Genomic DNA, 18,348 nt, shown 5'->3' with positions numbered 1-18,348 from the left:
TCTGCTTTGGCATCACAGTCTCTGCCCCCTGCTCTTGGAGTAGCCTAGTTAGTTGCCCAAACTGATCATCTTATCTATTTCACCTAAATGAAAACGGAAATCAGGAATTGGAATAAAAGCAATTTACGCAATGCTGCAACTTCGGCGACGAAGCCAGCTTGTTTATCCGTTCAGGGCATCCTGTAAAACACGGTTAAATCCCTCGGCGCCTTTACTTCATTAGATAATCCTGGTCGTTTCAGCGGTCCTGTGTGTGGCCGCTGTTCCCTGGCAACAGCATCTCACACTTTCCTTAGGGGCGTCTCATGCTTTATCTTTCTTCACCTCGCTCCTTTTGACTCTATGCACCTTCACGCACCTCTTACTCCCCCCCCCCATCCACTCGCGTGCAGCAACACCTAAAACACACGCACGGAGATGCACATGCTATTAATTATTCAAACGAGGTTACCTCATTGCATTTCCAGCCGTGAGCCGTCCAATCGCAACGCTCCCATCACAAGCCGTGCGCCACCCATTGCCGCTCCGTAAAGACCTCTTCTGTTTTCTACCCAGCTGCAAAATAACTTCCCCTCCGTTGGTGAGGATTCACCCCACGGCGTAGGCTCAATTTAAATTCGATTTACATAAAGCACTGTCCACACACGCACACCGGAGGAAATGGTTATTGTTGATCATATTGAATGAAGATCAGATATGAAATACTTGCAGAAGTGATGTTTCGAACAGTGATTGGCTCTATTTGGAATGATGTGCGCAAGATAAACCACACATTCACAAGACCTTACTAAGTTATCAAATGCTTTTTTTTTTTTTATTGCTTTTGGTGGTTTATCCCAGGGGGTGGTTTTGCTAGTTCGTGTCACCACGGGCGCAGGTATTGGCATCGGCGACCCGCGTACGAGGTTGGTGGACAGACCCACGTGACGTGCGGTGGATACCGCCTCGGCAGCGCTGTAGCACACCGGAGATGCCAAGATGGCTGCAAGCAATTATTATGGCTTCACACATGGTGCCGCCGGTCCGCAATACAGGTATTTCTCTAGTTGCATGGTGTGTGGCAGTTGACCCCTGCTCTGCCGAATCCGTTCTTAGTTTTTCATTGCAACTCCGCTGTTATTTCTGCTGTTTTCACTGCGTAGCTATGTAGTGGGAAGGCTACTTGGCTAGCAAGGTGGGCTAGTTTTAGCTACAGGCCAGCAGCACACGTACGAGATTAGCCGTGCGCCAGCCTTAATATTGTAACTTTTTGGATGACAAGCCAGTCAATTGAGTGTATACCTTGCTCCAATGTTAAGTGCGTGGATGTCTACATATTTTGACATATTTTCGTTCTTGTACGAAATGCTGATGTCCTAAAGGGTGCTGAATTTGAATCTTGTCATCTGTCAAACATGCCATTTGTCATAAAATGACATGCCATAAATCTCATTGCACCATTTGTGTTTTATGCGTATACATCTGTGTAACCACGGGTGTACGAATCATGGCAACTAACAACCATGCACTTGAGCATTATCCGATTGTCCAGAAGAGTCATTACCACCCGGCAACTGTTTATTTGGCTTCGCTGCACACAATGTTCTTTAATGCGGATCAGGAATGAGTATAATTGATCAAGTGGCTTATCATTAACGAGTTAACGGCAGCTTGTTTGCAACCATGCCCGGCTTTCGACATGTGCTGCAGTGATTGTTGTGTCAAACTTTTGACAGCTTGGCAAAACTTGACCTTGATTTATTATAATTTGGCCATTGCTTTGAGGCTATTGCTCCACCAGGCATTAATGCAAAGTTTAGGATTTTTGCATGGCACCCACAGTCCGCTGATTTTGGCACCGTCTCCCTGTCTTAAATGTGTGTTTGATTCGATTATATTTTCAACTATAGGCATGTTACATTGACACGCGTCGGCTGTATCATTTACATTAATGCGAGGATAATGAAAAACTCCAGAATGAAATATTGTTCACCTTTTTATTAAGGTTTATGAAATTATATTCGCTGCATGATCATATACTTGCATATCTTGTTAAAGTCTTGGAACAATCCCTGAGAGAAAGTTTGCTGAATGTTTATTGCCAGCACATGCACCCAAACAATCTGAGCTAGAGCAGAATTATACCGATTTTGCAGAGCTGGCACAAAATGCACTGGTGACGCAAGCTTTTCAAAGGTGACTTTATTGCTCAGGTGAAAGTAATATGTAGGCCAGATTACGCTGCAATGCTGACAAATAGTTCAGGAAGAATACTTGCAGCACATAGTGGAAAAAAATATGCACTAGCACAATTTGTATCTGAAAGTGTATTTCCTCGGATTTCCCCGAGAGGCTGCACTGGAAAGTCCCTAGATTCGATTTTCAAGTCGTGCAAGCGCAACGAGAACCCACTTATTATAAATCTACATTAACGTCCGCACCGTCATAGTGGTTTCTGTTAGCAATGCGAGGTGAATCAGGCTCTCGTGAAAGTGCTTCCAAACTCTTGACTCTCATCCCCCCCCCCCCCAGTGCCCAGCCTCCTCCGGCCTACTCCCACCCCTCCACAGCCAGCTACACGGTGCAGCAGGCCCCGGCGGTGGCCCACGCAGTGACCGCCTCGTACTCGGCGGCCCCGGTCCAGGCGGCCAGGCCGGTGGCCTCGGCCCCGTACTCCGCCTACCAGACCCACCCGGCGCCGCCCGACTATGCGTACAGGCAGCCGGAGCCCCCCGTGCCCCCTCAGCCCGTGACGGCACCGCAGACGTACCAGGTCTACACGGACACGGTGAGTCTGGTTTCTGGCCTCGCTCTCGTCGTTTTAACCTCTGCCTTTTTTTTTTGTAAAGGTCTTCTTTTGTGTATACTGATGAATTGTAATCTTTCCCCGAAATTGACCGCTGCTATGAAACCGCCTGGTTGTTTGGTTTGTGAGGACGTGAGAGATCAGCGCTTCAGCGAGTGTCATTTGCTGTCCCATGTGTCAATCCAGGATATCAACAAAATTGCTAAAAGATATAAAGCTGTTTGACGGAACAGTTCTATTGCTGGTTGACGTTCCCGTCAGAGCGTCGGAACACGTGGTTCATTCTCTGCGATGTTTACAGGACAACTACAGCTACGGGAGACCGCCACCAGTCACAAGCTACGAGACAAAGCCGCAGTACTACCAGACCAGTATAGCCCCGGCTCAGAGGACGCCCGCGGAGAGCTACTACCAGACCAGTGAGTCCAGGCTGTGCCCCTTGTCAAGCCGGCGTTTATTTTTAGCGTACGTGTTAACCACCAGTCGGTTCACACTTACCGGCGCATATCGTGTAGCTTGTGGTTCCGTGCTAATTGGTCCTGATCTGGAAATAGTTACACGTGTTCAGCCTTTAGAATGGTAACATGAAGCACGTGTCTTTCTTTGTATGTTTGTGTGCGAGGCCCAAACAGCATCTGCCTTTGCGTGTCGTTAACTCGCTGAAGGGCAGTCCCAGTGTATATGTAGTCGTCTCTCTTGGATCGCACTCTGTGTCTGCCCACTCGGATGCACTTGTCCTTGCCGTAACCTTTACCTCACCACTTAATTTCCTCTATAAGTGCCCGGGCGTGATGTATCACCCTTTTTATAGATGTCGTCATATATTCGCTGTGCTCTTGGCATAGCTGGGGAGCTCTGAATGGAACATTTCTGGTGTGTTTATGCCAAAACCTGCATCTCATTAGTGAAGTCTGTGTACTTTTAAGACGTTACATGCATTACATTAGTGCTAGCTAACTAGCACTAATGCTAACTATGATTGTGTTAAACTCATAATGTTGTTATATAGACACGTCTATTAGGCCATTTGGAGAGATATTCCTTATTGTGTGTCAGTTAATGCACAAATGACCAATTAGGAAATAATAAATATACTCAAAGGGAGTCTGATGGTCTGGTGGTGGTTAGGGTAGCGGACCTCCAGCCCGAAAGATTGGGTTACGATCCATAGTGTCTGCTGCCCACATGTAAGCATCCTCGAGCGAGATGCCTAGCCCTACACCTGCTACTTAATGACCTGTTTCTGAAATCAGGTCATCAGGTAAACTTTGTAAAAAGTAGCCAGAGATCTCCCAGCCCTTCTCTTCAGCCTCTGTCCCCCCCCCCCCCCCCCCCCCCCCCCCCCCCCGCCCTTCTTCTCCGGCAGTCGCGGTGAAGAGCGGCTACAGCGCGGCGCCCACCACGGTGTACAGCCAGCCGCCGCCCCCCCAGAGGCAGGTGACGGCCCTGAAGCCCCTGGCCCCCGCCAGCGCCGTGTCCGCCAGCTACAACATCTACCCGGTCTCCACCAGCGTCCAGCAGCCGCCCACCGCCATCTCCTCCTACGCCCCGGGCTCTGTCTTCAGCTCGGCCGCGGCTGCCACCTCCTACTCTGGTGAGAGGGAGCCCCACATGGGCACATGGCCGCGGGCACATGGCCGCGGGCACATGGCCGCGGGCACATGGCCGCGGGCACATGGTCGCTGGCACATGGCCGCTGGCACATGGCCGCTGGCACATGGCCCCTGGCACATGGCCCCTGGCACATGGCCCCTGGCACATGGCCGCGGGCACATGGTCGCTGGCACATGGCCGCTGGCACATGGCCGCTGGCACATGGTCGCTGGCACATGGCCGCAGGCACATGGTCGCTGGCACATGGCCGCTGGCACATGGTCAACCATGATGTGATGGATGGTTAGGGGGAAGGACGACGGGTCCGTTTAGTACTGTTGGTTTGTGGACGGTAGATTTATTCTACATGAGCAATGTTCAGTTACAGGGGAAGTTAGCTTTTTGAGAAAACGGATTCACTTGACTAGTCAGGTTTCTGACACAGGTGTCAGTGTCCCTGGGGCTCATATATGATGCAGCACTTTCGTGTCTTCTAGGCTATTTTAGCCGTGCGTATCGGCTGCCAATCTGTTCATGAAGACTGGTCTTATTTGTCCGGTAAAATCTCAGCCCTATCAAACCAAAGCAAACGAGAGAAATATGCCTGAGGTTTATCTCACTGGCAGTCCGAAACAGAGGTGTCAACAGCGGACAGGCTGCTCTGTTAGCCGAACACATTGCCTACAGCGACAGCGTAACAAACCTTTTATTGCTCTGCTCCACCCGTAGCCCCACCTAAGTTCTTCCCTCCTCTCCCTTTTCTCGGCCTGTGTGTCCCGGCCCTCTCCCAGGCCTCAGCTACTCCAGCTATGATTCCACAGGCTACACCTCCACGGCCACCCCCTCCTACTACCAGCCTCCGCATCAGCCCCTCTCTCAGCCCCCGCCACTGCCCCAGCCGCCCAAGCCGCCGACCAGCGCCTCATGGAGCAACGCGGGCAGCAACATGGCGACGGCCCCGGCGGCCAACGCCTACAAGAAGCCCATGTTCCACCAGAACAAGCTGCAGAAGCCCAAAGGGCCCCCCAAGCAACCGCAGCTGCACTACTGTGACATCTGCAAGATCAGCTGTGCTGGCCCCCAGGTGAGCGTAGTCTCCAGAGCGTCCTGACCGATAGACTGAATGACGGACTAGAATGTAGCGGGACAGGCGCGTAGGCCGCCAACTGTTTTGGTGCCCTCATGGAAATTATAAAGCTGTTTGATGGACTCTAAAGAAGTGCATTGAATTGTTATGCAAGTTGCTCGACTGCAGAATTGATTGGGTTTTATAATTGTTATATTCACTCCAGAACGATTAACCGTTTACATCATTATAATATGTTTCATATACAAAAAGAATGACCGTATTACACTTTTGTTGTGAAGCACTGGGCTCCTATAGTCCATTCAGCCTCCCGACCGCTTCGTGTTGTTGTTCGCTTCTCCGGCCCCAGACATACAAGGAGCATCTGGAGGGGCAGAAGCACAAGAAGAAGGAGGCGGCCCTGAAGTCCGGGGGCCAGACGGGGGCCCCCAACGGGCCCCGGGGGGTCCAGACCCAGCTACGCTGCGAGCTGTGCGACGTCTCCTGCACGGGCGTGGACGCCTACGCCGCTCATATACGCGGGGCCAAACACCAGAAGGTAAGCTGAGCTATGGTGCTAACCGCTGTTGTGCAACGGCGGAAGGTCAATCAACCGGATTACTCTTATGTTTGGGGGGGGTGGGTGGGGGTTGGTGTGCATTGCAGGCTAGGCAGGTTCCTCTACCAGACACGACAGATCTATTCAACCCTGCTAAATGCAGTTTGGTGGAAAGTAATCTGTTCGTATTGAGTTGCTCTTTGTGCTTATGTTCCCTTCCATTGGGCCCAGGGTTGCATGCATTCCCTACTATTTGACAGTATTGCGCCTTCTATATGTACTCTCCAGTTTACCCACATTTAACAGCCAGTCGAATAGTACTGTATGTAATGTTTCGCTTCTTGAAGACCTAATGGGATCGAGTACCAATAGACCAATAGTGTGACTTGCCGCTCTGACAAAGCGCTCCTCTTACTCTTGGAAACGGTTATGGAAACTAGCGTGGCAGTCCTCCAAACAGCCCAGGCCATGGAATGACACCTCCCTCGGGGGAGCCGGGCTCGAGTTGAGCGCCTGCAGGCCTTTGCGAGACCGCATCTCACCCCCCCCCCCCCTCCCCTTCCCTCTCTCCGTCCACCTTGGAAAGGTGGTGAAACTCCACACCAAGCTGGGCAAGCCCATTCCCTCCACGGAGCCGGTGCTGGTGAACTCTGCCCCAGTTTATACCACCACGTCTGCGGGGAAGTCCTCCACCGCCACCACCTCGGTGTCCGCCTCCGCCCTCTCCTCCTCCTCCTCCTCCTCCTCAACGCCATCAGCAGCAGCCACAGCCCCTGTATCGGGAGCCAAGCCAGCCGCAGCGAACGCCGCCGCGAAAGCGACGGCCACCCACGCAAAGAAGACGGCCGGCCCTAGAATCGCTGTTTGTAAGTCACTGGAGCGGATGTGTGGGTTGCAGATGTGTCCGGGGTCCACCCGGATGTGTGACGGGTGGATGGACCCACCAGCCTCCCCGGTGGACTGTACCAACTGGGAGGCGGTTCTATCTGTCATTCCTCCGGGTGGACACGCCCACGTGGGATGTCGCTATGGGGTCGAAACCTGTCATTAAAATACGGGCCCCTTTTTTTAAGAATTAAAAAGGCTAAATCTTTCCAATAAATGTTATGTTTACATCGCATACTCTGGAAATAGGGCTGGGTGATTTGGCCTAAAAATGTAATCCGATTTTTTTAATCAAATACGATTATTGATTTTAATCGATTTTATTATTTCTTAAAAATAGACAAACACTAAAATATTTAAAAACGTAAAAAAAGAAAAAAAAACTATTTTTCAAAATCGTTCTGAGCCACAAATTCGAATTACGAGACCTATTTAACGCCTGTCCTGTTGCCAATCCTCACAGCCAGTAAGGCGGCCCCTCCGGCCCCCGCGGCCCCAGCGGTCCCAGCGGTCCCGGCCCCCAAGGCGGAGGAACCCAAGCCCAAGGCGGCGGCCAGGCCCAAGGACCCGCTGAGTGAGGACGACGACAGCGACCGAGCCGGAGGCCAGAGCGACGTCCAGCCAGTGGGACCAGACTATGTGGAGGAGGTGGGAGGAACCAGGACTATATGGACAATGTGTAACCACAGTGATTAAGATCATATGGATGTTAATGTGGTTTTGGGGTATGACCATCCATAGACGAAGGTTTTATGTCTTCACCTAGCGGTGATGAATGATTCACTGGAACTAGGCCAACATGGGGCAGATGAACGGATTCATCCTCTGAATTTCCTTGCATAATGTTTGCGAGTCTGGGCGTTTGTGGGGTGTTTAACTGAGTGTCTGTTCCCAGGTGTGCAACGACGAGGGCAAGGTGATTCGCTTCCACTGTAAACTCTGTGAATGCAGCTTTAACGACCCCAACGCTAAGGACATGCACTTAAAGGGGAGAAGGCACCGGCTCCAATACAAAGTAAGCAAAGACCCTCTGAGATGGAAACTATGGTAGACCCCGATGTTTATTCCATCCTTCAAACAAAGTAGATCGTATATTAAAGGAGTGCGCTCCCAGTAGTGCCCTGTGCTACCCGATCAAAGCAGCAGACCTTATCCCAGTGAACGGGCTAGTGATGCCCTAGTCTGACCCGGCCCCGCTGGCTCTTGCAGAAGAAGGTGAACCCCGAGCTGCCGGTGGAGATCAAGCCCAGCAACCGGGCCAGGAAGCTGCAGGAGGGCAAGCTGAGGAAGCAGAAGCAGAAGGCCGTGCTGAAGAGGCAGAGGGACGACGAGCAGCGCTGGCACCTGGAGATGAGGTCCGGGTCGCGGTCCGGGGGGGGATCATACACCAGGGGGGGACCGGAGGGGTCATACACCAGGGGGGACAAAGCAACACACGCCTGCCGCCTTAAAGGTCCCATGACATGCCACCAGGTGTTTTGAAAAATCGGCCCCTTGTGACATCACAAGTGGGCGTGTCCACGTAGATGTGTGACGGATAGATGAGCAACGTTTGCTACCGTCCACTGGCTGGTCGACTGATCTATCCAGCACACATCTAGGTGGACACGCCCACTTGTGATGTCATAAGGGGCAGATTTTCAAAACGGCTCGTAAGGCTAATCACCCTCGCACCTGGTGGCATGTCATGGGACCTTTTAACTACAACATAGTTACTTTTTTTTATTTGTAAGTATTATACAGAAGTATAAAATTATCTAAACTTCGTTCGGCCTCTGTTTATAGATCAGGCTGCAGGGCAACCGTCTGACAGCATGCATGAAAATAAGCGTCAATGGTCCACCTGTAAAAGAGTGCACCAGCCCCCTGCCCTTTTCTGCGGGAAACCCTGTACACCTTAATCATTTATTGAGCTTCAACTCCATATAACAAACTAGCACGATGTTATAGTAGATTAGGCGTACGCAGAGGCTCAAGGTCTGATGCCCCATCACTATCGTGGTGGTGTACACTATCACCATGACGACGTAATGTTGTGTGGAGGTGAGGTGTGCACCACTGACCAGCTCCTCCTCCTCCTCTTCCTCCTCCTCCTCCTCCTGCAGGCGTTATGAGGAGGACATGTACTGGAGGAGGATGGAGGAGGAGCAGATGTACTGGGGGGAGCAGAGGCGCAGGTTGACCCCGCCTCCTCTGATGAGTCGTCCCGGTATGCCAGTGCCGCCGCTCCTGGTGAGGGTCCGCTCCCGTCTCTTTTCACGGCTACCGTGTGTTGCTTAGTCGATCATAACTGACTGCCGGAGTGAGGGTGGGCTTGGGTTGGTTTAGCTCTTTGGAAGAATCGTTGTGCTAGTAAGGGAGGAGCACAATAATAATAATCGCTTTTAAAAGGTCAGGCCGAGGTGATCGTTGGTTCATTAATGAATTCAGAAATGGGAATCGTCTGCTCATTGGCTGGCCCCATAATGTCAGTTTCCATTTGACCACTTTGCTGATTAAAACCAGCCAACCTTGATCAAGGTTGGCTACATGTAGAATGTTTGATCCAAAGTGACCTACAATAAGGTCATTTCTCAGAAGAAAGGAACAATCTAGCACTATCGGTGCAATAAGGACGTTCATAGAACCGAGTGCCGAGCACTAACGATTGTTAGGGTAACCCATTCCCCGTATAAAACAAAGATGCTACACAAAGTACTATTTTTAAGCGCAAGGATGTACAACATACAATAAGCACGTTCATTAAGTGCCAGGACGTACACCATACGATATAATGTGCGTACATTAAGTGCCAGGCCACACAACCTGGCCAGAGCCTCATTAACTGTTGTTATCTCCCCTCTCGAGACGTGTGTTCGGCGGCCGGACTCTCCAGACGACCGGCACATCATGGCCAAGCACTCCACCATCTACCCCGTGGAGGAGGAGCTCCAGGCCGTCCAGAGGATCGTCTCCCACTCGGAGAGGGCCCTCAAGCTGGTGTCTGACTCCCTGCTGGAGAAGGAGGCCCCGGCGGCTGCCCCCGCGCCGGATCCCGCTCCCAGTCCAACTCACACTCCCGAGGAAGGAGAGGAGAAGAGGTGGGATCATCCGTTGTTAAGCCCCTACCGGTTCAGTGTTGTGCAATCCCTGACCCGCTTTGACCTCGCACACCTGGCGTGGAAACACAAGCCAGACTATAGACAAACACGTGTTGTCATGTGTTGTCTCCCAACCCGCTGAGTTGTGTTGTTGTTGTTGCCGTTTTTAGCTTTAGGCTTTGTGCTTGTAAAGCTGTCGTTATGAGCAATGGTTTCAGGGCGAAAGTCATGTCTGTGGATATTTATTGAAACACAGTCCCAGCTGCAAAAGGTTACGTTTTAGTTTGATTCACAGCCAATGGCTGATCAACACAAACCACTCACACTCCTTCTGATTCCCCCCCCCCCCCCCCCTGTCGGCCATCAGTGCGGAGAGCCCTGGGCGGCTGCTCAAAGGGGTGATGAGAGTGGGCATCCTGGCCAAGGGCCTACTGCTTCACGGGGACCGCAACGTGGAGCTCATCCTGCTCACCGCCAAGAAGCCCACGGCGGCACTTCTGCAGAGCATCGTGGACCAGCTGCCCAAGGAGCTAGCCGTAAGTCGCCCCCCCCCCCCTTCCTCATCGCCTTCGTCTCACGGGGGTCCCCATGCCGAGGGTTGGTTTGGGCTCCCGTCGGTGCCGTGGGTGAGGGTTTGTAGGCACGCGGTCCCCAGCGATGATAGCGCCGGAATCTTGAATAGAATCAAGAAACTACACAATGTTAGGATAAGGAACTACTCTGCGCTGAGGGTTAGAGCTTAGAAGCAGTGATGGAGGAAAACCTCACTGCTTAAATCCCTGTGTATCCTGTACCGTCAGTGCACTGGAGAGAAGACACTGGTATTATTAAGTAAGGAATTAAAATGGTTTTCTGTCAGATTAGATGAGCAGTTTTTTCTCACAGTGCACTATGTAGTCTTACCTTCTAGATCATGGAAAACTGACAAATGCAGTCAAATATGTCATCACTTGACTTTGTTTATCCTTTCCTTTTTACGATCTGTGGCTGAATATCTAAATTACGTTTTTGTATTGTTTTTGTTGTTTTACCGATGAATTGGGACGTTTGAATAGGTGCTTGTGAACATGTACAACTTCTCCCAAAGCCTGAAACAATACATGAAATAATCCCCCTTGCAAGATGTACCCCTGATTCAACAGGGGAGAACAGGGTGATGCATTATATATTATATAATATATTGCTATATTCTCTGGTTAATTCAACAGCCATTCATTCTTATGAGGTATTATTATACGGGAGTCTTGGGTTGAAACAGCCGAGTGTTGTGTAACACAGTTAGTAGTACACCTCTAGGCTTTGATTTTCCAGGGGTTAACGGGTTCATGGCCTTGACTCGCAGTGTCCTTTTGAGGGAGTTGTCCATGTCCGCAAACCAATTCAACCGTCCTAGCCATTGGATAGCCACACGCATTCACTTTTTCACTGGTGTTTCCGTATCCTGGAGAAGTGCAGGAAAGAGCGGGGATCTTTGACCTATGACCCTCCAGACTCTCGACAGCTGATGGTTGTGATGATGTGTACTAAACCCTCCCTCCTCCAGCTCCATGGATGTTTTGCGTGCTTTTAACTGATCTTTAGATCAGCTGCCTGGTAAAGACACCACCCTCCTACAGAGCGAGACTGGGGTCATTCTAATGTCTCCCTAAAACACTCACTTCACCTTATTAGTCTTAATTGGTGATAACCAATTAATTGGTGATTTCCCCCCCTATGCCTTTTGACTATATGAATAGAATATCTTCTAAATTATTTTTCTTTCTGGAGGTTAAGCAATGTTCTTCTCAATTGATGCCCCGACAAAATTTGACCCCGCCAATTCTCTATGTCTTCATGTATTTCGGTATTTTATAAAAACATTAAAAAAAAAAAAGCCCCCCCCCAGCCCAACTCACCCCGTCTCCTCTGTAGTGCGTAATCCCCCGTGTCTTTTCAACCGGCAGACCTTTTCTGAACATCAGTATGAGGTGCAGGCTCACCCTGACGAGGCCAGCATCGTGATATTTTCGAGCAAGGAGCCCAAAATGCAGGTGACCATATCTCTCACCTCGCCGCTGATGAGGGAGGACCCTGCCGCCGACCGGGACAAGCAGGCAGCGGGCGAGGCGGCGGAGAAAGGTCAGAGGAGCCCCCAGCTCTCGCTAGCGAGACAGACCGAAAAAAAAAAAAAAAAAAAAAAAAGCAAACAAACCCTCATGTCGGCGCTTGTGTGTAGACTGCTGTGTGCCCCGATGTGAAATCAAAGCCAGAACTAAAGAGTGTCCCCCCTGATCCACTGCGTGTTTCGGAACCGAACTGCCATGCCCTGGTTCGAGTAAAACACGCCGTAGGTGTACGTTCTCCTTCTCGAGGCTTCTCCCAGGAAAAAGGGGGGAGGGGGGAAAGATTCACCCATTCATTTGTCCCACTGTTTTCATCCCCCCCAAGCCCCCCCTCCCCATTGTTTTGAGTTATACTACACCCCCAACCCCGGTTTTTATTGATTTTCTTCAGCATATAAAGCTCTAAGCCTCTCCGACCTTTCCCTGCCTGTGAGTCTGTGTTGAACCTCCGAACACACTCTCCGATTCACCGTAAACGGAGAAGATACCACATGCTCCAGAGGGCTCTGATAATACACAGGGATGAGTATGCTCCATATTGGATACTGCTTGTATACTGATCTCCTCCTCCTACTGCAGCTCACATAACACATGAGGTACCCCTCCCCCCTCCACCTCAGTTTCTCATCCCTGCCGTTCAAAGTGGCATTATCCTCCTAACAGGTGTTGGAGTGTTGCTATGGCTACACCACTCTCAAAGCTCAGTGAAGTGTAATATAGAAGCATTAAGTGGAGATGACTATGGTGAAGCCATGTTTTCTTTTCTTTATTTGACTGAAACCTCACTTTAAAGGTGTTGGTGCAATGTATCTTTGGGTCGCAACACTCCTCCACCTAACTCCATGTATGTCCCTGTTTCAGTGTGTTTTTATTTACCCATATGGAAAACATGGTAGAAATGTTTTCTCCGGCCTAAGTTATTCTTTACGTTGAACTGTTTTTGTCTGGGTTTGTTGATTAGTCCCTTCACTTGTCGATCAACAGACCTAGGCATCCTATTGGCTGTTCTGAAGTCCACACTGGCAAATATAGAAAGGCCCCACAGCATGTTAATCGTGCTGTGGGGCACGGAAAACCCGTAAAGGTCAAGTTTACCCAAGGGAGAGGCCGTGGCAGTGACTGGCCGTGGCTGTGACTGCCCGCCGGCATGATGCATGGTGCTGGTGGATTTAAGTGGTTATGTTGGTGTGGATTACAGAAAAGTGGCCTTTTTTTATTTGTATGTATGTCTCTGTGCCAAACCTACAGTGTCATGCTGTTGTGCCAGTCAGCAGAGGCACAGAACTGTGTAAAGCCCATAGACTTATCCTTATCCCATGACCGTTTAACATGTATAACAACCCAAATGACCTTATTTAGAGGGGACACGGTAATGGTCTTGAACTTTTGCCGCATGGAACAGGTTTCTGTTCTAATCATAATAATAATGTAATTATTGTAGATAACTTTGCTTTTTATTTTTGTATGTACTTAATGATACAATACTCAGTTTTACAGTTTTGACCAAGGTTGCAAATAGTTGTGATATTAACAACAATGTTCTATTCTTTGAATGTTAATCGTTTGATGTTGACCGTTATAATAAACTGACACATTTAAGAGGCTTCTACCCTAATCAAACAAGGATTTGAGTCCTAAACTGTGTTTGGCAAAATATACTATTTTATGTTGCAATATTCAGCATTATCAATATTTCACTTGAACACAAACCGCACGTGGCTCTAAGGATTGAGTGTGGAAGACCTATAGTAAAACAATGTTTCTAAACCTGGGCTCAATGGTTATCTTGTTGGTTGTCGGCTCGGACCAACTCTTTCTTGCACCCTATTTAGTTATTTTGTTATATTTTCCTTTTTCACATCCCATCCTAATGGCAACAAACGCACCCAGTGAACCGACGCCGCTAGAAAGGGTTCAGTACTCTCGTCCCTGCTCAGTGAATGCAGTTCCAACGACCATAGTCATCTCCTGAGTGATCAACATGGCTGTTTCCCCGATGAGTGGTTGCCATGAGTCATCAACCGTTTTATCCCCCGTTCTGTCTTAGGCGTGGCCGACGCGGACCCCGCAGACGTACTCGACAGGAAGAGGTGCTTAGACTACCTGGCGGCCCTCCGACACGCCAAGTGGTTCCAGGTAAACGAATCATTAGTTATCCACAGTCGAGGGGCCGTACACTTTGGTTGTGCTCAGATGATCCAATTCCAATGTTATCAACGCGCCGTATACTATGTATATTTTGGTGGATTCTATCTGTCTCGAAACGGGCATGTGTTAATATTCTCTACAATATAATAAAGACCAACCCGAGGAAGAGATTGACGGATGGCGACCAGAAAGCGCAATTTTTATTCCAAAGTGGTTCTCTCTGCTCCGCAGGCCCGCGCCAACGGCCTGCAGTCCTGCGTGATCATCATCAGGGTGCTGAGAGACCTCTGTCAGCGAGAGGCGACCTGGGGCGCCATGCCCGCCTGGGTACGTCCAGCACTGTCTGTTGGCATACCTTAACCAACGGTCATCAGTCGGATAACATTGTGTGTCTCTCTCCATTCAGTTCAATTTTATTTCTATATCCTTGAATCACCGGTACAGTCTCAAAGAGCTTAGCATGCCCCCCCCCCCCGAGTGCAAGAAAAAAAAAACTCCCTTCTTTAGCAAGGAAGGAGAAAGTGGGGGATCTGTCCTTCAAGGGATGTTCAGGGGTGCAATGGGTGCCATAATTGACACACAGGCAAAACATTTTAAATGGGTGCTGGCCGGTTAACCATAAGGAGAGTCCAGGCATAGGGTTAGGTGTGGTGGAATCCTAGTTTGCTCTCTGCCTCACGGTGTGTGTGTGCATGTGTGTGTGTGTGTGTGCGTGCGCGGCCCTCCCTGCAGGCCATGGAGCTGCTGGTGGAGAAGATAATCAGCAGTGCCCCGGGCCCCCTCAGCCCCGGGGAGGCCATGCGCCGGGTGCTCGAGTGCGTCTCCACGGGCATCCTGCAGCCAGGTGGGTCCATGCTCTTCGACGGCCGGATGAACCAACATGAAGTACAGCGATCGGGGGAAGGAATGCCGGTGTTGACGGGTTGAATCTAAAGTCTCCCTGTAGGCAACCTTGAGCAAGCTGCCTGAACCCTACCTGCTCCTTACGGTTTTGGATTTCACTGTGTGCTGCGTTGGATAAAAGCGCTCAAAGTAATCGTCATCAAATTTCAAAAAAAGGAGGTCGAACGAGGTAGTCCGCTCCCCGGCTCCTCCTAGCCGAGGGTCGAGGTGTTCCTGAGCAAGGCACCTCACCCTAACCGCTCCCGACGAGCTAACGAATGGGTGTGTGTTAGGCAATATTGTAGAGCGCGTTGGGTAAAAGCGCTTTATAAATGCAGTCCATCAACTATTTATAAAAGCGCTCAAAGTAATGGTGGTAGTCAAATCGGATCCCACCAAACGTGTCGTGGATGAAGTGCTGGCGTCGGCCCCCTTATGTTCCACCTGGCGTGTCTTGTGTTGCCAGAGGGCCCAGGACTTCTGGACCCCTGTGAGAAGGAGCCCACAGACGCCTTGTCCAGTATGACCAGGCAGGCCAGGGAAGAGATTACCGCCAGCGCACAGGTATGTCCCCATAGCGTCCCGCGAGCCGCTTCATTGTGCTCCATATGTACGCAGAATGCTACTATGCCTTTTTTTCGATAAACACAATGATCATATTCAAATGTTGGCTGTATACCGTGTACATATTCTGGTGGATTCTGGATCCGTCTGGAACGGGCGTGTGTTAGTATTCTCTACCCTATAATAAAGACGGATAAGAAGAAGAAATGGACGGATTGCTCCCAAATAATGGAAGCCAGAAAACGCATTAGTGTTACAAAGTGTCTGACCCTCCTCTCGACCGGTTTCCCCCCCCTCCAGCACGCCCTGCGCCTGCTGGCCTTCCGTCAGATCCACAAGGTGCTGGGCATGGAGTCCCTCCCGGCGTCCAAGGCCGGCGCGCGCAACCGCAAGCGCCGGAGAGACGCCAGCGACGGCGGGGAGGGCGACGGTGAGGGCGAGGGTAAAAAAGACAAAAAGGAGGAGGAGGCCGTCGCCCCCGACGACGACGTGTGACCCCCCGGGGTGGGGGGGGGGGGGGGGGGCCTGTCGCCCAGTGACCCCTGGAGAGGCACTCGTAGAATGTCGCAACTCTAACCTTCTTTCTTATCTTAAACGACAACAGAATAACCCTAAAACACAGGTATACATATTATAACATAATTATAACGGAAACGTTTTTTTTCGTTTTTCCTTTTCTTTGTGTGTGTGTGTTTGTGCCCTTAAAGCGAGAGGAGTGTGGAGGGAGGGTGGGGGGAGGAGGGAGGGAGGGAGAGAGGTGCCGGACCTGTACTGTGATTTGCTCCTCGCGAGCGGTCGACGACTCCAGAAGTACTGTATTGCATCGTGCTGAAAACCACTGCTAACTTTGGGTCTCTGTCGAGAGGTTCCGAGGGAGCTAATGATTGCGTCATTCCATTTCTTGAATCCCCGGCATCACATCCCGGCCCCAGCTACTGCATTACGACGGGTGTACCAGCCACTGTTAACCTAGCCCTTATATTAATATATTATTTTTTATTTCTTTAGCTTTTGTCTAGAGCTTTTCTCAAAGAAGAGTTTTATTCTGTGTCGTCGCCCAGACCACTCGCATTTCTCATTCGACCCTAAAACGACCAGCCTCTTTCAGCATTGTTGTGAGACATTCTATACCGTTTAGAGGTTGATAAAAAGATTGTTTAGGAATTGTTTCTTGGAAACATTAGTTTTTTGTCTTTTTTTTACGACCCGAGAAGAATCAGTGTGCGCATCGGCTGCATACTATACTATATGGTGCCTAATATACAGGAAATGACACGTTAACACGGAAATCAGGGCAAAGTAAGCCACGGTCGCTGCTCGTCACGTTCATCTCCAGAAGTCAAACGACAAAGGATCTGCTGAGATCCAGCCAAAGGCCGGGGTCATACCCTCCAGCTAGCTCTCCATACAGCTCCCCCCCCCTCCAGCCACACCTCCACGTGGCCAGTGTACCCTCATGTAGACGTGTTCCTCACTAACCCTGCTGGCCGTCTATCCATCCAAGTAGTTCCTCTGCGGTTCCCCTGTAGGTCCTCAGATTCAGCTCTCTACCACGCCAACACAGTGGAGCTCACCGGCGTTTGTTATGTTGCACGCAAAACTTTAGAACCTCAACCGCAACTTATTATTTCATTTGCCGCAAACCTCAACACCATGACTGAAGATAACGTAGTGCCATTTATTATATATTGTCAAACTAAGCACCACCTCCCAACTGTGCACCCATGAGCAGAAGAAGCCGCGTCAGACAGGTGTCACGTCAGACAGGTGTCATGTCTGCAGATCGGAGAGGGACGGTTGAAGGTTTAAAAATGCTCTTCGGTTCTGTTGTGTTGGGGTGGGGAACGGATGTCTGGGTAGACGGTCTCACAGCAGACAAACTTCCTGGATGGAGAGACGGTACATTAATCATGAGGGCCGGTTGATTTGGAGCGCGTTCAACTGGCCTTTAAGGTGTGTCAAACCTGCGGGATCCATTCTGTCGCGCGCGCAATCAATTTGCGCAACCACACACAAAAGCTTTTGGTTAGGGACGGAAACGTCTCTGATGGAGTCTTATATTGCACAGTTAAGCATGCGGGGGCAATGAAGCACTTATGAAAGGACAATGTTACTATACGTGGCCACGTTGCCAGCTTTTTACTGAATCTAACAATCTTTACTTTACACGGTGGTCCACAGTGGAGACACTTTAGGCAGAAGACAAACGTATGACTGAATCCATCTACTGTAATGTTCAACGGGTTAGTCGTTGTTGGCTTGTTTCCTTGTGCCTGAATTTTGTTTTAGAGTTTAGATTTTAAGTACTACAGGCCAAGACATTTTTTAATTAAGAAAGTTGTTAATATATCAATGCAATATTTTAAGGATCTTATTTCACGATGTAAGTTGGATGAATTGCACAAGCCTTTTGACTGATTTTTATGTGTTTTTAAGTCCGTTTTTTTCCTTTTCTCTGGAACATTGTTCGCCGGTTCATTGATGAGGGTTGTCGTAATGGATTTTGTATTGTTGAAGTGTGCTCATTGCCATTATGTTATTTGAATGTCTTTGTAGTGCTACCTACAATTAAGGAGAAATAAATACTTTTAAATCAGATATCCTGTTGGATTTTTTTTCAAATACTGAATTTTTAATAAATTGAACATACGTATATTATATATAACGACAAAAATACGACATTG

The 18,348-nt window shown here is 49.7% G+C and overlaps 1 protein-coding gene across 1 annotated transcript; it reads left to right on the top strand.

The window, feature by feature from the left end:
* Positions 1 to 949: 949 nt before the first annotated feature.
* zfr2 (zinc finger RNA binding protein 2) lies at positions 950 to 16,370 on the top strand. The gene is made up of 19 exons (XM_079740348.1): positions 950 to 1,034; positions 2,512 to 2,767; positions 3,087 to 3,204; positions 4,152 to 4,379; positions 5,170 to 5,462; positions 5,815 to 6,003; positions 6,590 to 6,869; positions 7,352 to 7,536; positions 7,784 to 7,903; positions 8,098 to 8,243; positions 8,994 to 9,120; positions 9,736 to 9,968; positions 10,336 to 10,504; positions 11,912 to 12,086; positions 14,118 to 14,206; positions 14,450 to 14,545; positions 14,951 to 15,062; positions 15,567 to 15,664; positions 15,965 to 16,370. Exons 1-19 carry the CDS (start codon positions 979 to 981, stop codon positions 16,157 to 16,159), a joined length of 3,165 nt encoding a protein of 1,054 aa, XP_079596474.1. The 5' UTR covers positions 950 to 978; the 3' UTR covers positions 16,160 to 16,370.
* Positions 16,371 to 18,348: the final 1,978 nt, after the last annotated feature.

Source organism: Pollachius pollachius, assembly GCF_949987615.1.
Source record: "Pollachius pollachius genome assembly, chromosome: 7".
NCBI classification, from domain to species: Eukaryota; Metazoa; Chordata; class Actinopteri; order Gadiformes; family Gadidae; genus Pollachius; species Pollachius pollachius.
The sequence above is the reverse complement of the archived record's forward strand: the minus strand, read 5'-3'. Positions and strand labels throughout refer to the sequence as shown.

Excerpts from the sequence above, each read along its gene's own strand:
- zfr2 (XM_079740348.1), top strand. The coding sequence starts at position 979 with ATGGCTGCAAGCAATTATTATGGCTTCACACATGGTGCCGCCGGTCCG. Across the intron at positions 7,904-8,097 it reads GGCACCGGCTCCAATACAAA|AAGAAGGTGAACCCCGAGCT; the intron begins GTAAGCAAAGAC and ends TGGCTCTTGCAG. Across the intron at positions 15,063-15,566 it reads CACGGGCATCCTGCAGCCAG|AGGGCCCAGGACTTCTGGAC; the intron begins GTGGGTCCATGC and ends TTGTGTTGCCAG.